This window comes from Gorilla gorilla, chromosome 13 (genome assembly GCF_029281585.2).
Source record: "Gorilla gorilla gorilla isolate KB3781 chromosome 13, NHGRI_mGorGor1-v2.1_pri, whole genome shotgun sequence".
NCBI lineage: Eukaryota > Metazoa > Chordata > Mammalia > Primates > Hominidae > Gorilla > Gorilla gorilla.
Genome location: NC_073237.2, coordinates 88,183,597 through 88,207,377, shown reverse-complemented (window position 1 = coordinate 88,207,377; position 23,781 = coordinate 88,183,597). Strand labels below are relative to the sequence as shown.

General features: G+C 42.9%; 1 protein-coding gene across 14 annotated transcripts in view; it reads left to right on the top strand.

Annotated features, from left to right (window-relative positions):
• The window catches only part of ROR2 (receptor tyrosine kinase like orphan receptor 2), a 232,264-nt gene that overhangs the window by 191,562 nt on the left and 16,921 nt on the right, over positions 1-23,781 (top strand). For all 14 annotated transcript variants that reach the window (XR_010130279.1, XM_055349868.2, XM_055349871.2 and 11 more), the window contains one exon: positions 1,083-1,113. Coding sequence is in view for 13 of the 14 variants with exons in the window: in XM_055349868.2 (XP_055205843.2) it covers positions 1,083-1,113 (31 nt within the window). In the remaining variant the exon portion in view is untranslated. The remainder of the gene's footprint in view (positions 1-1,082; positions 1,114-23,781) is intronic.

The window sequence follows — 23,781 nt, the reverse complement described above, 5'->3', positions numbered from 1 at the left end:
CGGAACACACACCAGTCAGCACGAGGGGAGAGCAATGAAACCGTTCCCTAGGGCCTTCCCCATGTGCCCCAGGGCCCAGCTTGACCTGTTACCCATTTACTAGTAATAAAAGAAAATAAGGCCAGGCGCAGTGGCTCACGCCTGTAATCCCAGCACTTTGGGAGGCCGAGGTGGGCGGATCACCTGAGGTCAGGAGTTTGAGATCAGCCTAGCCAACATGGTAGTAGTTGGCCAGTTTAGTAGAAACTCCATCTCTACTAAAAATACAAAATTAGCCTGGCATGGTGGCGGGCGCCTGTAATCCCAGCTACTCAGGAGGCTGAGGCAGGAGAATCGCTTGAACCTGGGAGGTGGAGGTTGCAGTGAGCCGAGATCACGCCATTGCATTCCAGCATGGGTGACAAGAGTGAAACTGTCTCAAAAAAAAAAAAAAAAAAAAAAGAGAACAAAAAGAAAATGGGTGCAGATGGAGAGGTTTATGGACCTGGAGCCCAGAAGACAATCCCAGGCACACATGGGGAGCTGAGGTGTTTAGCAGGAAGGCCGTGTGTTAGGAGGTCAGGTGTCAGTGGGAGAGTGGCCACACTGCAGGACGGCTAGGTAGGGCCCGAGGCTGACCTGGCTGGGGTGGGGAGAGAGCTGAGTGCGACGACCAGAGATTCTGAGTCTCTGTGCTCGTCACACCTGGTGAAGGAATTAAGTGGCAGGAAGGACTGTGTCCCCTTCATCCCACCTGTGAAAAACTTCGAGGCAGCAAACGCCCCGGCCCTGCCACCGAAGCCCACGCCATCCAATCACAAGTAGTAAAACAGATTTTGTGTGTAAAGACTAGATAAGAAGAGAGAGAGTAAGGACAGCAAAAACTCCCAAAGCAAAGATACCCTCAGTGACAAAGCACCCCTTCCCTTGTGTGTGGTTTCCAGCCTTGCTGACGTAATCACGAGCGGAGCCTGAGGCCCGAGAACAGCTGCCCACCAGTGAGCCCGCTGGCTTCAGCCTGTTTGCCACTGGCCTGATTTGAAGAAGGTTGTATTCCAAATCATGGAGTATTAATAACTTGTCTTTTTGTTTCCTCTTTTTAGGTCCAACGCACAGCCCAAATCATAACTTTCAGTAAGTATCTGTTTTCCCCAAACCATGTTCTGCTGCTCTGAGGGTTTTTGTTATGTAAGAATCCGGGTTTTAAATCCTGCCAGCTCATGTCTTTGCCGAATTTGCTAGAAGTTGGCTGGGCTTCACACAGGGATGGCCACATGCTTGCTTAGGGTTGGGAAACATTTACATTTTTCGTGTTTCTTGTACAGAAAAAACAAAAATGGTTAATTTCTTTCTGTGATCATGACCTTACACAGGGCTACTGAGAGGAGTATAAATATACAGTCCAGGTTGCCTGGGCACCAGGAAGGATACCGGCTCATTAGGACATTTGGAAACAGGGACGTAGTTCACTCTGAAATCCCAGCACCACCAGCTGCAGTTAATAAATGTGTGCCCCTGAGCCTTGGGCCACCCCGTGGCAGTGGGTGGGAGTCTCACCCCACCTTGCAGATTAGGAGACTGAGGCTCACAGCCAGGCTCACACTCCTTCACGAGCTGCTGACAGCAGTGGCTTTGAACTCAGGCCTCTGGTTTCCCAGTACGAGGTTGTTCCACTGTGGCCAGGCTGTCTTGGGAGAGTCTCCTCTGAACTGCGCACACTCTCCCATCGTGTACACAGAGGAGTGCTCATTCCATTGCCTATGTTTGAGATGAGCAGTGACTGTCCAGGTTTCCTGCATTTCCTCCTCAGACATATTGGAGAGCAGTGCTTCACTTTGAGATGTTCTGAACAATAGCATGAACACTATATGGTTGGTAAAGTGTGCAGTGTTGGCTGATTTCTGTTTCCCTGGGCCTTGTACCCATTACCCACCCATGATGTGCTGCAACACCACGTTGGGAGGCTGGGCAGGGCAGCGACCTGTCTCAGCAGACATCAGCAGCTTGCTTGCAGAGGGCAGATTTTTTTTTCCCCCCAAATAGACAGGCCTGGCTCTTTCACCCAGACTGGAGTGCAGTGGCACGATCACAGCTTACTGCAGTCTTGTACTCCTGGGCTCAAGCCATCCTCCCCCTTCAGCTTCCCAAGTAGCTGGGACTGCAGGTGCGTGCCACCACACACCCGGATAATTTTTTCTTATTTTTTGTAGAGATGGGGTCTCACTATGCTGTCCAGACTGGTCACAAACTCTTGCCTCGAGCAATCCTCCTGTCTCGCCCTCCCAAATCACTGGGATTGTAGGTGTGTGCCACCACACCTGACCTAGAGGGAAGATATTTGGGAAGATTCTGTGCTAAGCAATAGTGATGGAGCATTTTTCCTTAATAATCCTTCAGACACAGAGTAAGGAAAGAAGAAATTGCATCATGAGCACAATTATGGGGCTTTGGAAAAAAGCATATAAGTCATTTCAAAAGTTGAACTATTGTTCTCTCTTATTTTATATTTATGTCTTTTATTTTAGTTATTTTATTTTTTGAGACAGAGTCTCGCCCTGTCACCCAGGCTGGAGTGCAGTGGTGCAGTCTCCGCTCACTGCAACCTCTGCCTGCCGAGTTCAGGCAATTCTCCTGTCTGAGCCTCCCAAGTAGCTGAAATTACAGATGCACACCACCATGCCCGGCTAATGTTTGTATTTTTAGCAGAGACGGGGTTTCACCATGTTGGCCAGACTGGTCTCGAACTCCTGACCTCAAGTGATCCGTCCACCTTGGCCTCCCAAAGTGCTGAGATTACAGGCATGAGCCACTGCACCCAGCCTATATTTATGTATTTTATAAATAAAACTTTTATAGTTCATTTATATATAGTTACATAAATATATTATGTAACTGTATAATATATTGTAAATACATAACATAATTACAGAGCTATAATTATAAAAATATTAAACATTCATATATTTATATACAAATTGTAAATATATATATATTTATATAAATTATTTCACAATATTTTTACATTGACTTTCTTCTCACTTTAAGTTATGGATTTAATCCACACATTGATGTAAATGACTGGGGCAGTTTCGGAAAGTCCCGTCTGACCTCCCATCCTTCCAGGCCTCCTGCCTCCCTTGTCATAAAGGTAAATCATCCAGGGAGTTTCTAGGCACTCAGTACATACATACATCTACCTAAGGAAATACAAAACAATCAACTTGAAAAAAGGTCTAAAAGCACATAAATTACTCAGTATTATTGAGGCAATGAAGAAATATGCTTACCTATACACTATTGATGAGAAATTTCTGGAGTGCTATTTGACAATAAACATAAAAATATTTTTAAAAAGAAATACCTCTTATCAGTTTTATGTACTTTTTTACATAAATGATGCTATACTTGACATGTTTAGTAAACAGTATTCACAGAAATCTTTCCATCTCAGTGTATTTGAAGTTTCCAGTGTATTTGAAGTTTCCAGATGCTCTCTTTCCCTGTTTCTGGACTCATGTGCAGAGCATGTGACTGTTCCATCGTGACAGGCATTCCCATCAGGGAAGCCTCATCCCAGCCACTCGTGCCACCGCGTCTCCTTTCCCTGGCCCTGAGACCTGTGGCTGGGTTTCTCTAGGAGAGATTCTGAAGAGGAAAAACTAAAGGGGCACAGGCATCCCCCTTTTAAAACTGATACTGCCAAATGGTCGTTCGTAGGTTACTTTCCCAACAACGTCAAAGGACCCATTTCTCCTTATCTTCCATAAGATGACTTCCAAACTTGTTAACTTCTGCCACTCTGAAGGATGAAAAATGAATAAATGACCTGCTTTGTTCTCTATTTCCCTGGTTACTAGTGAGGCTAAACATGTGGACACACATTGCTTGGCACTCATGTCTCCTCTTTGTCAATTGCCACTTCATATTCTTTGCTCATTTTTCCTTTACATTGTTTCTTAATGAATTTTGATAATTCTTTATGTCTTATTTCTTGATCATATAGAAATTAAAACTTTTACAAATGAACAATTTGTTTTTCATGTTATGTCTTGTTAAAGAATGTCATGATTTCCTTGAAAAATTCTGATGGTAGTTTGACTGGAATTACAATGAATTTTTAGGTCAGTTTGGTGAGAATTAATATCTAAATTGAATTTTCTTATCAAGGACTACTTTCCTTTGTGTTTTGAGGTGTTTTCTTTTTCTTAACATTTTATAATGAAAAATTTCAAACATACGGTTGAAAGAATTTTATAGTGGGCTCCTGTATACTCAGCTTAGATGCTAGCATTTACATTTTACTGTGCTAACTTTATCACTTATCGTTCCATCCAGCCTCCATCTGTCCATCAATCCATCTAATTTTTCATTCATTTCACTGAGTTGCAGATACTTGTACATTTACCCTGAAATACTTCAGCATATATATCATTAATGAGAGTTCAGTATCTGTTTATGATTCTTGCTCCTTCTTCTTCAGTTAAAATTTGCATACCAGTGAAATGCACACATCTTAAGTATAGCACTATAAGGTCTGACAAATGCATAAATCTCTGCAATCGAAACACCCTATCCAGGTACAGAATCTCTGTCACGCTTGCAGGCTCTGTCGTGCAACTTCCTAGTCAACTCCCTTCTACCCCAGGCACCCACTATTCTGATTTTTTAAGTAATGGACTAGTTTTTCCTGTTATTAAACATCACAGAAATGAAATCCTTCAGGATGTAGCTAGCCACTTAAGCCTGGCGTCCTTTTAGCATAGTGCTTTTGAGATTCATCTGTGTTGTACACATATCAGTAGGTTACAGCTGTTTATTGCTGAATAGCATTTTACTGTATGAACATACTCGTTGATTTATCCATTCTCCTGTTGAAGGACACCTAAGCAGATTCCAGGCTTGACTACTATGAATAAAGTTCCTTGTTTAGGAATACTCTATACTTTTTGTGGACATGTATTTTCATTTCTGTTAGTGTTAACTAGGCGTAGAATTGCTGCATTATATAGGGCATGTGTGTGCTTAATTTTATAAGACATTCCTGGGCCTTCTCCTAAACTCTTTTTACCTCCACCCACAGTGTGGGAGACTTGTGATCACTCCACATATTTCCCAACATTGGTGTGGTCAGCCTTTTTAAGTGTAGCTTTTCCGGTGTATGCAGTGATTCAAGTGATCTTTTATATCATTCCAGCCTCTTGAAAAAGTAATTTTTACTAGTCCTTTTTAAATTTTCAAATAAATGTATTTAAAGCTGTAAAGTTTCCTCTGAATACCATCTCCCTGCTTCCAGCACGCATTTAGGCTTCTGTTGTTTGATACTGTTTTCTGATTTTTGTTGCATTGTTATTAGTGAATATGGGCTGTTTATGTTTTACTCTTGATAATTTATTGAGATTTTTCTTTGTAACCAGTTAGATACGGTCCATTTTTGTGAATCTTGCCTGTTGTTTCAAAAATAAGTGTGCTTTGATGTGGCTGCACATTTCTTGACTCATCTGTGAGATTGAGTATTAAGTATGTTATTAAAAATATCTATATATTTTCTATCCACATGAGTACCAGATACCTGAAGATTTGTGAAAGTCACCCACACTCAATCTGGATTTGCTAGTTTCTATTAGTTCTCTATTTTTAATATTTTGTGTGTATTTTAAGGTTATATAGGTTTTTGTGGGATTTTTTGGTTTCTTTTTACAGTCCCTTTTAGTGCTTTTTGCCTTGAATTCAGTTTTGCCTAACAATAATAGAGTTCCACATGCTTTTTAAATTTGCATTTGCCAGGAACCGTTTTTATGATTCCTGTCCCACTCTTTAGTCTTTCACCTTTTTGTGTTCTGTTTTATGTAGGTCTCTTGTAAATGATGCATAACTAGACTTTTTTTGGGAGGTTGATGTGGAGACCTTTCCAGTCTGAAAGTCCATGTTAATACATAGTTAAATTCATTTTAACTAATATACAGTATTCCATTCTGTGAGTCAGTTTCCACTTGAATCATGCATTGACTGCCGAGTGAAGGTTAGTTCTTTTCACTGATAGGGACCCTCTTATAGTGACTGTGCATCCCACGTCTCTTTGTCCCTATGGGTGAAAGTCCTCCAGGGACAGAGATCAGGAAGCAGGATTACGGGTGTGCATCTCCCACCTCTCCCAGGAATGGCCAGATTGCCCTCTATGATGGCCAAGTCATTCATAGCCTCACCTGCAACACGAGTTATTATTTCCTCATGTTTTCTAGCACATGGTATTATCAGAACTTAAAATGTTGCCAGCATCTTAGGTGTCAGATAGTAATTTTACATTACATTTCACCAGTAAATAGTGAGGTTGAACATCATTTTGTCGTTTTAAAAGCCATTGCATTGCCTGTGTGTATCCAGCCTATCCTCATTATTTTCAGATTCCATATTTGCAAATTTGCTTATTCACTAAACTTCGTGTCCCCCAAATCAACACTCGTGGTGTTTTCATGGTCATTCTTGGACATGCACAGAGTGGAGAAAAACCTGAGCTCCCTGACACATGTTTCCAGCTGAGACTGAACCAAACTACACTGCCTTCTTGTTCTAGTCCTCATACTGTAAGCACATATCCTTTCTGTCTACTTAGTGTCACGTTTTTCCTATTTGTGTGCTTTCTGTTGGTGATTCTGCTGTTGTAAATGGCTCCCAGGCGTGGCGCTGAAGTGCCATCTGGTGTCCCAAGTGCAGGGAGCTGTGATGTGCCTTACGGAGAAGATGTGTTGTTAGAGGCTGTGCGTTTTCCACGAATCAATAATATACATCAAATAAGATGTCTTTAACCAAAAATGTACATAAAACAAGATGTGTATTGCCTGGTTGAAGCAAATGTTGTAACCAGAGGCTCTCAGAAAACTAACTGTATTTTCCCTGGGAAAATATTTTTACATTGACTTTCTTCTCACTTTAAGTTATGGCTCAATATTCACTAATTCAGTGTTTGTCGTGACATTATAGAAAATAACTATGGTAGATAACTAAAATAGACTGCACTTTGTCCATGTTTCTGTTAGGATATGTGTTTTTCGGCCGGGCGCCAGCGGCTCATGCCTGTAATACCAACACTTTGGGAGGCCAAGGCGGGTGGATCACTTTGAGGTCACGAGTTCAAGACCAGCCTGGCCAACATCGTGAAACCCCGTCTCTACTAAAAATATAAAAATTAGCTGGGCATGGTGGCACATGCCTGTAATTCCAGCTACTTGGGAGGCGGAGACAGGAGAATTGCTTGAACCTGGGAGGCGGAGGTTGCAGTGAGCCAAGATCACGCCACTTCACTCCAGCCTGGGCAACAGAACAATACTTAGTCTCAAAAAAAAAGAAAGAATATGTGTTTTTCTTGCTTTATAAGAGTTTCAAAATAATTTCTAGGTATATGCCTTTACATAGTTATTACTCCATCTAGAATTTATTTTTATGCTGGTATAAGCTAGTATTATCCTATAACGTTTTTCTCTACAGATGGCCTGGAGTCTTGGCATCATCTAATGAATTACCTAATCTGTAATCATTAAATTTAATATCACCCCTGTCCTGTGTGAAATTTCTGTAGATGGTGGTCTGCTTATAGGCTGTTTTGTCCCTATAGCTTCTGTTCCTGGACTAATTCCACAGTATTCTAACAGTACAGCTTTGTAATATATCTTGCCATATATAGGGAAACATGCCCTCCTCTACTGCTATGGACTGAAATGTGTTTCCCACCAAATTCATGTGGTGACAGAGCCTGTACTGGAGACAGGACCTTTAAAAAGGTGATTAAGGTTAAATAAGGTCATAAGGGTGGAGCCCTGATCCAAGAGTACTGGTGTCTTTATACAAGAGGAAGAGATACAGAGATCTCAGGTGCCATCTGGAAGGCAGGAGGAGAACCCCCACCAGGAGCCAAAGTGGCTGGCACCTTGATGTTGGACTTCCAGCCTCCAGAGTGTGAGAAAATACATTCTGTTGCTTAAGCCACCGCCTATGATATTAGTTATGGCAGCCTAAACTGATGATTGATCCACCTTATTACCATATCATTTTTCTAAATTATCTTTCCTGTTATTTGCCTTGTTCTTTTCCTTGTGAATTTTATATCTTTGTATTAGAATTGAATAAAGTTTGATTGATTAGGGGAGAACTAATGCTGCTGTTTCTAGTTTGTAGTTTGATATTTCTTTAAGTTGTCTGTGTGCTTTTCTTTTTTTTCTTTCCTTTCTTTGGAGACGGAGTTTCGCTCTTGTTGCCCCGGCTGCAGTGCAGTGGCATGATATCGGCTCACTGCAGCCTCTGCCTCCCAGGTTCAAGTGATTCTCTGCCTCAGCCTCCTGAGTAGCTGGGATTACAGGCGCCTGCCACCACGCCCAGCTAATTTTTGTATTTTTAGTAGAGACAGGGTTCCACCGTGTTGGTCAGGCTGGTCTCCTGACCTCAGGTGATCCACACGCCTCAGCCTCCTAAAGTGCTGGGATTGCAGGCGTGAGCCACCAGGCCCGGCCTCTGTGCCCTTTGCAGTATAGTTTTATAATTTTCTCCATGACGACCCGGCACACCTTTCTTAAGTATGTTTCCAGGTGGTTCATTGATTCTGCTAATGATACTGATATCTTTCTCTCCCAAATTTTATTTTTAAATTGTGTGCTAGTGGTGGTTGAGAAAGGCATTAAATTTTAAATACAAGTCTTACACCCACAACTTTGTTGAACTTTTCCATTATTTTTTCCTGAAGTATCTTTTGGATTTTTTTCTATGGGGGAATTAAAGTTTTCTACAAATACTTTTTTCTATTCCCACCTTTATGTATTCAATAAAAATTATCTATATTCCAGTGTACAACACGATGTTTTGATATATGTATACATTGTGAAATGGCTAAATCAAGGTAATGGACATATGTCTCACTTGACATACTCATCATTTTCTTGTAGTGAAAACACTTAAAGTCTATTCTCTTTAGCATTTTTTTTTTTTTGAGACAGCGTCTCGCTTTTTCGCCCAGGCTGGAGTGCAGCAGTGCACAGTCTTGGCTCACTGAAACCTCTGCCTCCCAGGTTCAAGCAATTCTTCTGCCTCAGTCTCCCGAGGAGCTGGGATTACAGGCGTGCACCACCATGCCTGGCTAATTTTTTTGTTTGTTGGTTGGTTTTTTGGTAGAGACAGGGTTTCATCATATTGGCCAGGCTGGTCTCGAACTCCTGACCCCGGGTGATCTGCCAATACATCGTTATTCACTATAGTCATGTTGTAAAACCGATCTCTTGACCTTAGTCCTCTTTCTAACTGAAATTTTGTGTCCTTTGACCAACATCTCCCCAGTTCCACAGTCCCAGCCTCTGGTAACCACCACTGTGCTTTCTGGCAGAGGGCTTTTCCACACGAGGACATTCTTTGACTTTGTAGTGCGTAGTAGCAGCCCACTGGCTGCCATCTTTCTGCAGCCATGAGTTTCTTTTCCCCAGTGACCCTGACTCTGTTTCAGTAGACTGACTCTTCCCCCGCCCCACCGTGATGATGTGCTTACGATATCTCTGGACCTTAACCAAACGAAGATAGGAGAGAATCAGTGAGCTTAAAACAATAATCCACAGGTTCTCTGATTCTTTTACTCGACCAGTTAATCAGTGACACCTCTTTTGGGCCACTTCTATAGAAAATGCACAACACTTCGCATTCTTTCATTGTTGGTCAAGAGGTGTGTCCTGTCTGTATAAATGGAGAGTTGAACAGTGAATAGTCTTGGCTTAGCCTTGTGTGCAGCGTGACAGCAAGACATGGCACCATGGATTCTTAGCCATGAACTCTGATGGTTGCTAACTCAGGCCTTCCACTCATGGCTCTTCCTTGGGTGCTGCCCTGGCCCGTCCACACGCGTGAGCGCTGTGGTGTGTGGGACTAAAGCTTGTGCATGTTGAGGGAGGTGGATATCCTTGAAGGTTAAAGGATTTACCACCATAAGACATTGCTTTCCCTTCTATCCCTGTTTAACTGGGGACGAGGAGGGTGTGTATATGGAGAACAAAGCTTGAAGAAAAGGCGGTGCCTCCACATATGGAGCTTCCGAGGCCCGGGTTATCCAAGCTGACTCAGCGGCAGTGTTAGTCATGCTTGGAGATTAATGCTAGGCTGCCTGTCTCATATTTCATATGTGGGTTTTGTTTTTCCTGCTCTGCTGAAAAGTGGCACATTTAGATGAGTATAGGCCCATACACAGGTCCTGCTTCTAGGGGGAGGGAAGTGGTGGGGTGGGGTGTGCTGCCTTCCCGAAGCCACAGCACCAGAGCCCTTGGCTGGCGTGTGTTGTTGTCCTGGACCCACCCTATGGCCCACAGGTGTGTGCATGCATATTGTGCTACACACACACACACACACACACACACACACCTGCTCAAGGAAAGTGTGTTATTCTTTTGAATAATGAAAAGTTATGTTAATTATTGGCCTCTGGGAAATCACCTTCCTGGGGCCATGGCCCTGTTATTTTCTTATGGGAACAAGAATCAGTTAATTCCAAGACTTCAGCCGTTCTCCATCCAGATGCTTGTGACCCGGGACTCCTTGTTTCCAAGTCTGACTTATCTCCCCAGCTCCAGCCCCATATGTTTCACCCACATAATGAGCCTCTCCAGGTGGATGATTCGAAGGCACCTCTTGCCAAGTGTGTCTACACAGAATTCGGCCAGCTGCCAGCCGAAACTCCTTCCATTGCTATTTTCGGGGAGTTTTCATAAGTCTAGTTCAGAGTTTATCCTAATTACAGGAAAACAGCACTATAAAATTGAAAGTGCCAAGTAAGAAGCCGGTAATTAGAAATGACGTGAGCAGAAACCAAGCCAGGCCAGGCATGGTGGCTCAGGCCTGTAATCCCAGCACTTTGGGAGGCCAAGGCAGGCTGATCACTTGAAGTCAGGAGATGGAAACCAGCCCGGCCAACTTGGTGAAACCCTCTTTCTACTAAAAATACAAACATTAGCCAGGCGTGGTGGTGCGTGCCTGTAATCCCAGGTACTAGGGAGGCTGATGCCTGAGAATTGCTTGAACCTGGGAGGTGGAGGTTGCAGTGAGCCGAGATCACACCACTGCACTCCAGCCTGGCCAACAGAGCGAGACTCCATGTTTTAAAAAATAAATAAATAAACAAACAAACCAAGCCACCTTATTGCTGACAAACTCAGGCAAAAGGCTGACATTTGGCATTTGATATTAAAGCCCTCAGACCACCAACCTAATCAAGTTCAACTTAATTCAGACAGAACTTGAAGGAGGGAAGCCAGTCTAATTTTTTTCTCAGTGACATCTTTTTATGGTAAGTTCTATTTTCTAGAAAATACAACTTTCCTTAAATCCCATAGTACAGAACCGGAATAAAAGCTAGAAACTGAATTTAAGGTTATGTGATCCAAGCAGTAGGTGACTAAATAGACAATCATCAGTAAGATAATTCGAGAATAGATACACACATCTAAATGCAGACTATAGGCTGGGCGCGGTGGCTCAACGCCTGTAATCCCAACACTTTGGGAGGCCGAGGTGGGCGGATCACCTGAGGTCAGGAGTTCAATACCAGTCTGGCCAACATGGTGAAACCCCATCTCTACTAAAAATACAAAAATGAGCCGGGTGTGGTGGCACACACCTGTAATCCCAGCTGCTTGGGAGTCTGAGGCAGAACTGCCTGAACCGGGGAGGTGGAGGTTGCAGTGAGCCGAGAGCGCACCATTGCACTTCAGCCTAGGCAACAAGAGCAAAACTCCATCTCAAAAAAAAAAAAAAAAAAAAAAAATAGGCTGGGCATGGTGGCTCATGCCTGTAATCCTAGAACTTTGGGAAGTCAAGGTGGGTGGATCATCTGAGGTCGAGAGTTTGAGACCAGCCTGACCAACATGGAGAAACCCCGTCTCTACTAAAAATACAAAATTAGTCCGGTATGGTGGCAGATGCCTGTGATCCCAGCTACTCGGGAGACTGAGGCAGGAGAATTGCTTGAACCCAGGAGGTGGAGGTTGCAGTGAGCTGAGATCGCGCCACTGCATTCTAGCCTGGGCAAAAAGAGCGAGACTTTGTCTTAAAAATATGTATATATAATATAATTAATAAATAATGAGACCATATGGTGACACAGGATATTTGCATTTCAGCAATAATGAAAATGTGCACACTTGATGTGCACTCACACATGGAATGCCGCTTTAGGTTGTTTTGTTTCCACCCGAGCCCGTGGATTCCAGGGGCTAGCTCTTATGCCATATTATGCACAGTGAGAGCCTTTTACCAACTGCCTTCAGGGTTTTTCAAGGATATAGCAACCTTCCAAGGGGGAAAGTGTTTGGCTTACCTGGGAGGGACTAGCCACCTGAACAGCGTAGGGGAAAATAAAATTTACTTCCCAGGGAACTGGCACCCTCAGAGCCATTGTCTTCTCTGCCTCTGGCCACCTTATGTGATCCTGGCCTTAGAGGTGGCCATTGTAAAGGCCAATATTTCCAAGGTTCTGCTGACTTGGATTTTTATGATATCAAACATTGGTGTTGGGCATGTTCAGTTGGATCAAGTGGATGTTTTTGCCACATCTAATATGTTATCAGTACAGTCAGATATTCAGAGTATTTCATTTTGGAAGCAGAGAGTAATAAATATACAGCGTCTTAATTCTCAAGGAAATCATTCATTTAGTTAACAAATTTTAGCTTCAGCCGGGCGTGGTGGCTCACGCCTGTAATCCCAGCACTTTGGGAGGCTGAGGTGGGCTTATCACCTGAGGTCTGGAGTTTGAGACCAGCCTGGCCAACATATGATGAAACTCCATCTCTACTAAAAAATACAAAAATTAGCTGGGTGTGGTGGTGAATGCCTGTAGTCCCAGCTACTTGGGAAGCTGGGCAGGAGAATCAACCTCCAGGAGGTGGAGGTGGCAGTGAGCCAAGATCGTGATACTGCACTCCAGCCTGGGCGAGCGACAGAGCAATACTCTGTCTCTCAAAAAAAAAAAAAGTTAACAAATTTCTATGGAGGGTCAACTATGTGCCAGGTCCCATTCAAGACATTGAGGATACAACAATGAATGCAACAGATAAAAACTAAAAATTCCTGCCTTGTGCTGTTGACATTTTGTTTGGAGACTCTTATGTCTGGCCTCTTTCATTAAATGTAATGTCTGAAAGATTTATTCTGGTTACATATACAGCACTTCATTCCTGTTTATTGAGAAGTATTCTGTTGTATGAATGTACTACAATATGTTTATTCACCTATTGATGAGCATTTGGGGGCAATTATAAATAAAGCCATGAACATTTGTTTTCACATATTTTTGTGAACATGTTTTCATTTCAACATTGTGATTTTTGAAGTTTCAAGTGTGGAGGCCTTGGACATCTTTTGTTAGGTTTATTCCCAGGTATTTTAACCATTTTCAAATATAGAGTGCAGTGGCGTTAAATTAACCCCGGTTGGGGGAGGAGAGCCAAGATGGCCGAATAGGAACAGCTCCGGTCTACAGCTCCCAGCGTGAGCGACGCAGAAGACGGGTGATTTCTGCATTTCCATCTGAGGTACTGGGTTCATCTCACTAGGGAGTGCCAGACAGTGGGCGCAGCCCAGTGGGTGCGCGCACCGTGCGCGAGCCGAAGCAGGGCGAGGCATTGCCTCACCTGGGAAGCGCAAGGGGTCAGGGAGTTCCCTTTCTGAGTCAAAGAAAGGGGTGACGGACGCAACCGGAAAATCGGGTCACTCCCACCCGAATATTGCGCTTTTCAGACCGGCTTAAAAAACGGCGCACCACGAGACTATATCCCACACCTGACTCGGAGGGTCCTACGCCCACGGAATCTCGCTGATTGCTAGCACAGCAGTCTGAGATCAAACTGCAAGGCGGCAGCGAGGCTGGGGGAGGGGCGCCCGCCATTGCCCAGGCTTGATTAGGTAAACAAAGCAGCCGGGAAGCTCGAACTGGGTGGAGCCCACCACAGCTCAAGGAGGCTTGCCTGCCTCTGTAGGCTCCACCTCTGGGGGCAGGGCACAGACAAACAAAAAGACAGCAGTAACCTCTGCAGACTTAAATGTCCCTGTCTGACAGCTTTGAAGAGAGCAGTGGTTCTCCCAGCACGCAGCTGGAGATCTGAGAACGGGCAGACTGCCTCCTCAAGTGGGTCCCTGACCCCTGACCCCCGAGCAGCCTAACTGGGAGGCACCCCCCAGCAGGGGCACACTGACACCTCACACGGCAGGGTATTCCAACAGACCTGCAGCTGAGGGTCCTGTCTGTTAGAAGGAAAACTAACAAACAGAAAGGACATCCACACTGAAAACCCATCTGTACATCACCATCATCAAAGACCAAAAGTAGATAAAACCACAAAGATGGGGAAAAAACAGAACAGAAAAACTGGAAACTCTAAAACGCAGAGCACCTCTCCTCCTCCAAAGGAACGCAGTCCCTCACCAGCAACGGAACAAAGCTGGATGGAGAATGAGTTTGACGAGCTGAGAGAAGAAGGCTTCAGACGATCAAATTACTCTGAGCTACGGGAGGACATTCAAACCAAAGGCAAAGAAGTTGAAAACTTTGAAAAAAATTTAGAAGAATGTATAACTAGAATAACCAATACAGAGAAGTGCTTAAAGGAGCTGATGGAGCTGAAAACCAAGGCTCGAGAACTACGTGAAGAATGCAGAAGCCTCAGGAGCCGATGCGATCAACTGGAAGAAAGGGTATCAGCAATGGAAGATGAAATGAATGAAATGAAGCGAGAAGGGAAGTCTAGAGAAAAAAGAATAAAAAGAAATGAGCAAAGCCTCCAAGAAATATGGGACTATGTGAAAAGACCAAATCTACGTCTGATTGGTGTACCTGAAAGTGATGCGGAGAATGGAACCAAGTTGGAAAACACTCTGCAGGATATTATGCAGGAGAACTTCCCCAATCTAGCAAGGCAGGCCAACATTCAGATTCAGGAAATACAGAGAACGCCACAAAGATACTCCTCGAGAAGAGCAACTCCAAGACACATAATTGTCAGATTCACCAAAGTTGAAATGAAGGAAAAAATGTTAAGGGCAGCCAGAGAGAAAAGTCGGGTTACCCTCAAAGGGAAGCCCATCAGACTAACAGCGGATTTCTCGGCAGAAACCCTACAAGCCAGAAGAGAGTGGGGGCCAATATTCAACATTCTTAAAGAAAAGAATTTTCAACCCAGAATTTCATATCCAGCCAAACTAAGCTTCATAAGTGAAGGAGGAATAAAATACTTTACAGACAAGCAAATGCTGAGAGATTTTGTCACCACCAGGCCTGCCCTAAAAGAGCTCCTGAAGGAAGCGCTAAACATGGAAAGGAACAACCGGTACCAGCCGCTGCAAAATCATGCCAAAATGTAAAGACCATTGAGACTAGGAAGAAACTGCATCAACTAATGAGCAAAATCACCAGCTAACATCATAATGACAGGATCAAATTCACACATAACGATATTAACTTTAAATGTAAATGGACTAAATTCTCCAATTAAAAGACACAGACTGGCAAGCTGGATAAAGAGTCAAGACCCATCAGTATGCTGTATTCAGGAAACCCATCTCACGTGCAGAGACACACATAGGCTCAAAATAAAAGGATGGAGGAAGATCTACCAAGCAAATGGAAAACAAAAAAAGGCAGGGGTTGCAATCCTAGTCTCTGACAAAACAGACTTTAAACCAACAAAGATCAAAAGAGACAAAGAAGGCCATTACATAATGGTAAAGGGATCAATTAAACAAGAGGAGCTAACTATCCTAAATATATATGCACCCAATACAGGAGCACCCAGATTCATAAAGCAAGTCCTGAGTGACCTACAAAGAGACTTAGACTCCCACACATTAATAATGGGAGACTTTAACACCCCACTGTCAACATTAGACAGATCAACGAGACAGAAAGTCAACAAGGATACCCAGGAATTGAACTCAGCTCTGCACCAAGTGGACCTAATAGACATCTACAGAACTCTCCACCCCAAATCAACAGAATATACATTTTTTTCAGCACCACACCACACCTATTCCAAAATTGACCACATAGTTGGAAGTAAAGCTCTCCTCAGCAAATGTAAAAGAACAGAAATTATAACAAACTATCTCTCAGACCACAGTGCAATCAAACTAGAACTCAGGATTAAAAATCTCACTCAAAGCCGCTCAACTACATGGAAACTGAACAACCTGCTCCTGAATGACTACTGGGTACATAACGAAATGAAGGCAGAAATAAAGATGTTCTTTGAAACCAACGAGAACAAAGACACAACATACCAGAATCTCTGGGATGCATTCAAAGCAGTGTGTAGAGGGAAATTTATAGCACTAAATGCCCACAAGAGAAAGCAGGAAAGATCCAAAATTGACACCCTAACATCACAATTAAAAGAACTAGAAAAGCAAGAGCAAACACATTCAAAAGCTAGCAGAAGGCAAGAAATAACTAAAATCAGAGCAGAACTGAAGGAAATAGAGACACAAAAAACCCTTCAAAAAATTAATGAATCCAGGAGCTGGTTTTTTGAAAGGATCAACAAAATTGATAGACCGCTAGCAAGACTAATAAAGAAAAAAAGAGAGAAGAATCAAATAGACACAATAAAAAATGATAATGGGGATATCACCACCGATCCCACAGAAATACAAACTACCATCAGAGAATACTACAAACACCTCTACGCAAATAAACTAGAAAATCTAGAAGAAATGGATACATTCCTTGACACATACACTCTCCCAAGACTAAACCAGGAAGAAGTTGAATCTCTGAATAGACCAATAACAGGAGCTGAAATTGTGGCAATAATCAATAGTTTACCAACCAAAAAGAGTCCAGGACCAGATGGATTCACAGCCGAATTCTACCAGAGGTACAAGGAGGAACTGGTACCATTCCTTCTGAAACTATTCCAATCAATAGAAAAAGAGGGAATCCTCCCTAACTCATTTTATGAGGCCAGCATCATTCTGATACCAAAGCCGGGCAGAGACACAACCAAAAAAGAGAATTTTAGACCAATATCCTTGATGAACATTGATGCAAAAATCCTCAATAAAATACTGGCAAACCGAATCCAGCAGCACATCAAAAAGCTTATCCACCATGATCAAGTGGGCTTCATCCCTGGGATGCAAGGCTGGTTCAATATACGCAAATCAATAAATGTAATCCAGCATATAAACAGAGCCAAAGACAAAAACCACATGATTATCTCAATAGATGCAGAAAAAGCCTTTGACAAAATTCAACAACCCTTCATGCTAAAAACTCTCAATAAATTAGGTATTGATGGGACGTATTTCAAAATAATAAGAGCTATCTATGACAAACCCACAGCCAATATCATACTGAATGGGCAAAAACTGGAAGCATTCCCTTTGAAAACTGGCACAAGACAGGGATGCCCTCTCTCACCGCTCCTATTCAACATAGTGTTGGAAGTTCTGGCCAGGGCAATCAGGCAGGAGAAGGAAATAAAGGGTATTCAATTAGGAAAAGAGGAAGTCAAATTGTCCCTGTTTGCAGACGACATGATTGTTTATCTAGAAAACCCCATTGTCTCAGCCCAAAATCTCCTTAAGCTGATAAGCAACTTCAGCAAAGTCTCAGGATACAAAATCAATGTACAAAAATCACAAGCATTCTTATACACCAACAACAGACAAACAGAGAGCCAAATCATGAGTGAACTCCCATTCACAATTGCTTCAAAGAGAATAAAATACCTAGGAATCCAACTTACAAGGGATGTGAAGGACCTCTTCAAGGAGAACTACAAACCACTGCTCAAGGAAATAAAAGAGGATACAAACAAATGGAAGAACATTCCATGCTCATGGGTAGGAAGAATCAATATCGTGAAAATGGCCATACTGCCCAAGGTAATTCACAGATTCAATGCCATCCCCATCAAGCTACCAATGACTTTCTTCACAGAATTGGAAAAAACTACTTTAAAGTTCATATGGAACCAAAAAAGAGCCCGCATTGCCAAGTCAATCCTAAGCCAAAAGAACAAAGCTGGAGGCATCACACTACCTGACTTCAAACTATACTACAAGGCTACAGTAACAAAAACAGCATGGTACTGGTACCAAAACAGAGATATAGATCAATGGAACAGAACAGAGCCCTCAGAAATAACGCTGCATACCTACAACTATCTGATCTTTGACAAACCTGAGAAAAACAAGCAATGGGGAAAGGATTCCCTATTTAATAAATGGTGCTGGGAAAACTGGCTAGCCATATGTAGAAAGCTGAAACTGGATCCCTTCCTTACACCTTATACAAAAATCAATTCAAGATGGATTAAAGATTTAAACCTCAGACCTAAAACCATAAAAACCCTAGAAGAAAACCTAGGCATTACCATTCAGGACATAGGCGTGGGCAGGGACTTCATGTCCAAAACACCAAAAGCAATGGCAACAAAAGACAAAATTGACAAATGGGATCTAATTAAACTAAAGAGCTTCTGCACAGCAAAAGAAACTACCATCAGAGTGAACAGGCAACCTACAACATGGGAGAAAATTTTCGCAACCTACTCATCTGACAAAGGGCTAATATCCAGAATCTACAATGAACTCAAACAAATTTACAAGAAAAAAACAAACAACCCCATCAAAAAGTGGGCGAAGGACATGAACAGACACTTCTCAAAAGAAGACATTTATGCAGCCAAAAAACACATGAAAAAATGCTCATCATCACTGGCCATCAGAGAAATGCAAATCAAAACCACTATGAGATATCATCTCACACCAGTTAGAATGGCAATCATTAAAAAGTCAGGAAACAACAGGTGCTGGAGAGGATGTGGAGAAATAGGAACACTTTTACACTGTTGGTGGGACTGTAAACTAGTTCAACCATTGTGGAAGTCAGTGTGGCGATTCCTCAGGGATCTAGAACTAGAAATACCATTTGACCCAGCCATCCCATTACTGGGTATATACCCAAAGGACTATAAATCATGCTGCTATAAAGACACATGCACACGTATGTTTATTGTGGCATTATTCACAATAGCAAAGACTTGGAACCAACCCAAATGTCCAACAATGATAGACTGGATTAAGAAAATGTGGCACATATACACCATGGAATACTATGCAGCCATAAAAAATGATGAGTTCATGTCCTTTGTAGGGACATGGATGAAATTGGAAACCATCATTCTCAGTAAACTATCGCAAGAACAAAAAACCAAACACCGCATATTCTCACTCATAGGTGGGAATTGAACAATGAGATCACATGGACACAGGAAGGGGAATATCACACTCTGGGGACTGTTGTGGGGTGGGGGGAGGGGGGAGGGATAGCACTGGGAGATATACCACCAGCATGGCACATGTATACATATGTAACTAACCTGCACAATGTGCACATGTACCCTAAAACTTAAAGTATAATAAAAAAAAAATAAATAAAATGAGAATACCACTAAAACTGTTAAAAAAAAAATAAATATATAGCTAGTTGGTAACAGAAAAAAAAAATAATAAAATAAATAAATAAATAAATAAATAAATTAACCCCGGTTGGTCCATGGGCCTCTTTAGTATTGTCTGTGTTTATTTTGCTGGATTCAGTTTTGCTAATGTTTTGAGGAGGATGTTGCCCCTTTTGATGGTAGACATTTTGGTCTGTAACGCTCTTGTGGTGTCCTTGTTAGATACTCTTGTGATGTCCTTATCGTATTTTTCTTTTCTTTTCTTTTCTCTTTTTTTTTTTTTGAGATGGAGTCCTACCCTGTCGCCCAGGCTGTAGTGCAATGGCATGATCTTGGCTCATGGCAACTTCCACCTTCCAGGTTCAAGCGATTGTCCTGCCTCAGCCTTCTGAGTAACTGGGATTACAGGCACGCATCACCACGCCCGGCTAATTTTGTATTTTTAGTAGAGATGGCATTTCACAATGTTGGCCAGGCTGGTCTTGAACTCCTGACCTCAAGTGATTCACCTGCCTCGGCCTCCCAAAATGCTGGGATTATAGATGTGAGCCACTGCACCCGGCCCTTATCATATTTTTCTGATGTCCTTGTTAGATATTTGTATCAGAGTTGTCAGTCTTTTTGTCTCTTTGCTTCAGTTTGGAAATCTTCTGTTGATCTGTCTTCAAGTTCATAGATTTTTTTCTTCTGCTGTATCCACTCTGTTATACAGTCATGGATCATGTAACAGTGGAGATAATGTTGTGAGAAATGCATTAGTGATTTTCTCCTTGTAGGGACATCATAGAGTGTACTCACACAAACCTAGATGATTTCCCCTACTGCACACCTAGGCTATATGGTACAGCCTGTTGCTCCTAGGCTACAGACTTGTACAGCATATGACTATACTGAATACTGTAGGCAACAGTAACATAATGGTATTTGTATATCTAAACACAGCAAAGGTACAGTAAAAATATGGTATAAAAATTAAGAAATGGTACACTTACATAGGGCACTTACCATGAATGGAGCTTGCAGGACTGGAAGCTGTTACTGGTGAGTCAGTGAGTAAGTGGTGAGTGAATGTGAAGGCCCAGGACATTACACATTACTGTACACTACTGTAGACTGTGTAAACGCTATACATTTAGGCTACATTGAGTTTATTAAAAATTGAGTAATTGCACTACAGTGTTATGACAGCTCCGATGTCACTAGGCGATGAGGATTTTTCAGCTCCATTGTAATCTTAGGGGGCCACCATTGTGTATGTGGTCTGCTGTTAACCAAAAACATCGTTATGTGGTGCATGGCTGCACCATCCAATGAATCTTTTATTGTAGACTCTTATGTTTCAGTTCTAGGCTTCCTGTTTAGTTCTTCTTTTATAGTTTCCATTCCTCCTGAAATACCCCACATCTTCACTACACCTTCTTCTGTGTTTTCCACATCTATTACTTTAAAGCCCTGTGATACGGTTTGGCTGTGTCCCCACCCAAATCTCAACTTGAATTGTATCTCCCAGAATTCCCACATGTTGCGGGAGGGATCCAGGGGGAGGTAACTGAATCACCCACATGTTGCGGGAGGGACCCAGGGGGAGGTAATTGAATCATGGGGGTCGGTCTTTCCTGTGCTGTTCTCGTCACAGTAAGTCTCACGAGGTCTGATGGGTTTATCAGGGGTTTCCACTTTTGCTTCTTCCTCATTTTTCTCTTGCCGCTGCCAATGTAAGAAGTGCCTTTTGCCTCCCACCATGATTCTGAGGCCTCCACAGCCATGTGGAACTGTAAGTCCAATTAAACTCCTTTTTGCTTACAGTCTCAGGTATGTCTTTTATCAGTGGTGTGAAAATGGCCTAATCCAACCTGCTCTGCTGATTCTTACATCTAGGTTATCTTTGTGTTTGTTTCTCTTGACCACAGGTTATATTTTCCTGTTTCTTTGCATGTCTGGTAATTTTATTGTATAGTGGACATCATGGTTTGTATGCTAGGTTTTGCATTCAAAGTAAAGAGTATTGAGTTTTGATACAGCTGCATATTAGATTACTGTCAGAGCACCTAACGCTTAGGGAGTTTTTGCTTTGTGAATGTGGCTGATCTGCTCTGTCTCCTGGTGAGTCACAGATTGAGCTTCCTCTGCTTCACCTAGGCAGGCAGCCCATTTAGACAGTCAGCCTCTCTCATAATAAGATAAACAATTATGAGAATGGGTTACTACTTTGTAACAAAACAATTAGGGGAAAATGTTAACTTCCTATGCAACATGTAGGTACCTTTGAATTTTTACACGGATTCCTTTTCAACCTTAAAAAAGTCTTAGTTTCTTTTAAACCTCATTCATTATTAATACTCATGAATTTTTATTCTCAGCATGTGTCATCTAGGGGAAGGCTGTGGATCCCCACCATCTTGCCAGTCTTGGTGGAGGAGCACCTGCCATCACAGTCTGCTGGCCCCTGCCTCTGTTTCTCCCTGATCTCCTACCCCTCTCCTGTTGCTTTTCTTACCCAGGGTTGTCATTATTTTATTATTATTATTATTATTATTATTATTTGAGACAGAGTCTTGCTCAGTCACCAGGCTGGAGTGCAGTGGCACAATCTCTGCTCACTGCAACCTCTGCCTCCCGGGTTCAAGCAATTCCCCTGCCTCAGCCTCCCGAGTAGCTGGGACTACAGGCGTGCACCACCACACCCGGCTAATTGTTTGTATTTCAGTAGAGACGGAGTTTCATCATGTTGGTCAGGATGGTCTCGATCGCCTGACCTCATGATCCACCCACCTTGGCCTCCCAAAGTTCTGGGATTACAGGCGTGAGCCACTGCGCCCGGCCGAGTTGTCTTTATTTAGCACCCTCTCTCCTCCCTGACAATCACTTCTTGGTGTAGAAGTGTCTTCTTCATCCATGTCCCATCAGGCCTTGGATCAGTGCCTGGCAGCATGAGGGGCAGGGGATTTCCACACTTCATTTCTGAAACGTGGATGCTCCACCAGCTGGTGAGCATGTCTACTGCACTTACGTTGCTGAAGGAATTTTATAGCTGCCAAATTCCGTTTCAGTCCTTTCCTTGCTTTCCCAGGGATCCACTTAACAGACTCTCTCCAGCTCTGTTCCTCTTCCAAGGCCTCAAATGTGCCAGATAAAGATAAAATATAATTGTTGGAAAATAGAAAGCAACTCCCACTAGTTTTCTCAGACAATTCAAAAGCAAAGATGCCATTTTCCAAGCACTTCTATCTGGCTTTTTGGGGATATATATATGTGTATATATATATATATTCCCCGCCCCCCACCGAAACAGAGTCTTGCTTTGTCGCCCAGGCTGGAGTGCAGTGGCGTATTCTCGGCTCACTGCAAGCTCCGCCTCCTGGGTTCACGCCATTCTCCTGCCCCAGCCTACCGAGTAGCTGGGACTACAGGTGCCCACCACTACGCCTGGCTAATTTTGTTTTTGTATTTTTAGTAGAGATGGGGTTTCACCGTGTTAGCCAGGATGGTCTCAATCTTCTGACCTTGTGATCCTCCCACCTTGGCCTCCCAAAGTGCTGGGATTACAGATTTGAGCCACCGCGCCCAGCCTGGATATTGTCTATTCAGACTGAAAGCCCGCTTCGGTGAGGGAAATGTGAGCGGGGTGTGATGGCAGGAGCACCGTCCACCCCAGCACCCCCTTGTCATCTTCCTTACAACCCTTGCTCTCTCTGTCCTGTGGGCACCTGACCAGCGGCCAGGGAGAAGCCTGCAACAGGGGGAACAACCTTCTCTTCCTTGACTCTTGCAAGGTAGAAAAGAAATTGCTCACACTTGTGGGGGCATCCCAAGGGACTGATCTGAATCTCATAGCTTAGGCATAGCTGACATTAATCTGATCAGGCATGTCTTAATGATTTTTCTAGCAGAGTGGACAAAGCACCCTGAGCCCGCCTCCAGACAGGGACATGTCCAGCACATACCCAGGCAGAGATGACTTCCATTTATGTTGGTAGTGTGGCCAGTGTCTAATCAGCAGTTAACTCCAGTGCAAAAAGAGTGAAAGCTAGGCAGGCAGGCTCGCATTGTTAACACATGTGCTGCCTATTTAAACTACCTTTAAGGAACCCTTAACCCAAGGAAACAATGGCTGGTGAGCTGGAGTTAACACCAAAATCTCTTTCTTGAAGTATTTATAGCTCCAGGTTCTGTTCTTTGAGAAAAGGGTTTTCTGCAGAAGCTTGAGAAGGTCTTCACTATTGCAAGCGTTCAGGCTCTGCCTTAGCAAGAGAGTTCAGATAGGGATTTTAAATCCATGAACACATTCTTTTTTTTTTTTTTTTTTTTTTTTTTAAATTTAAAG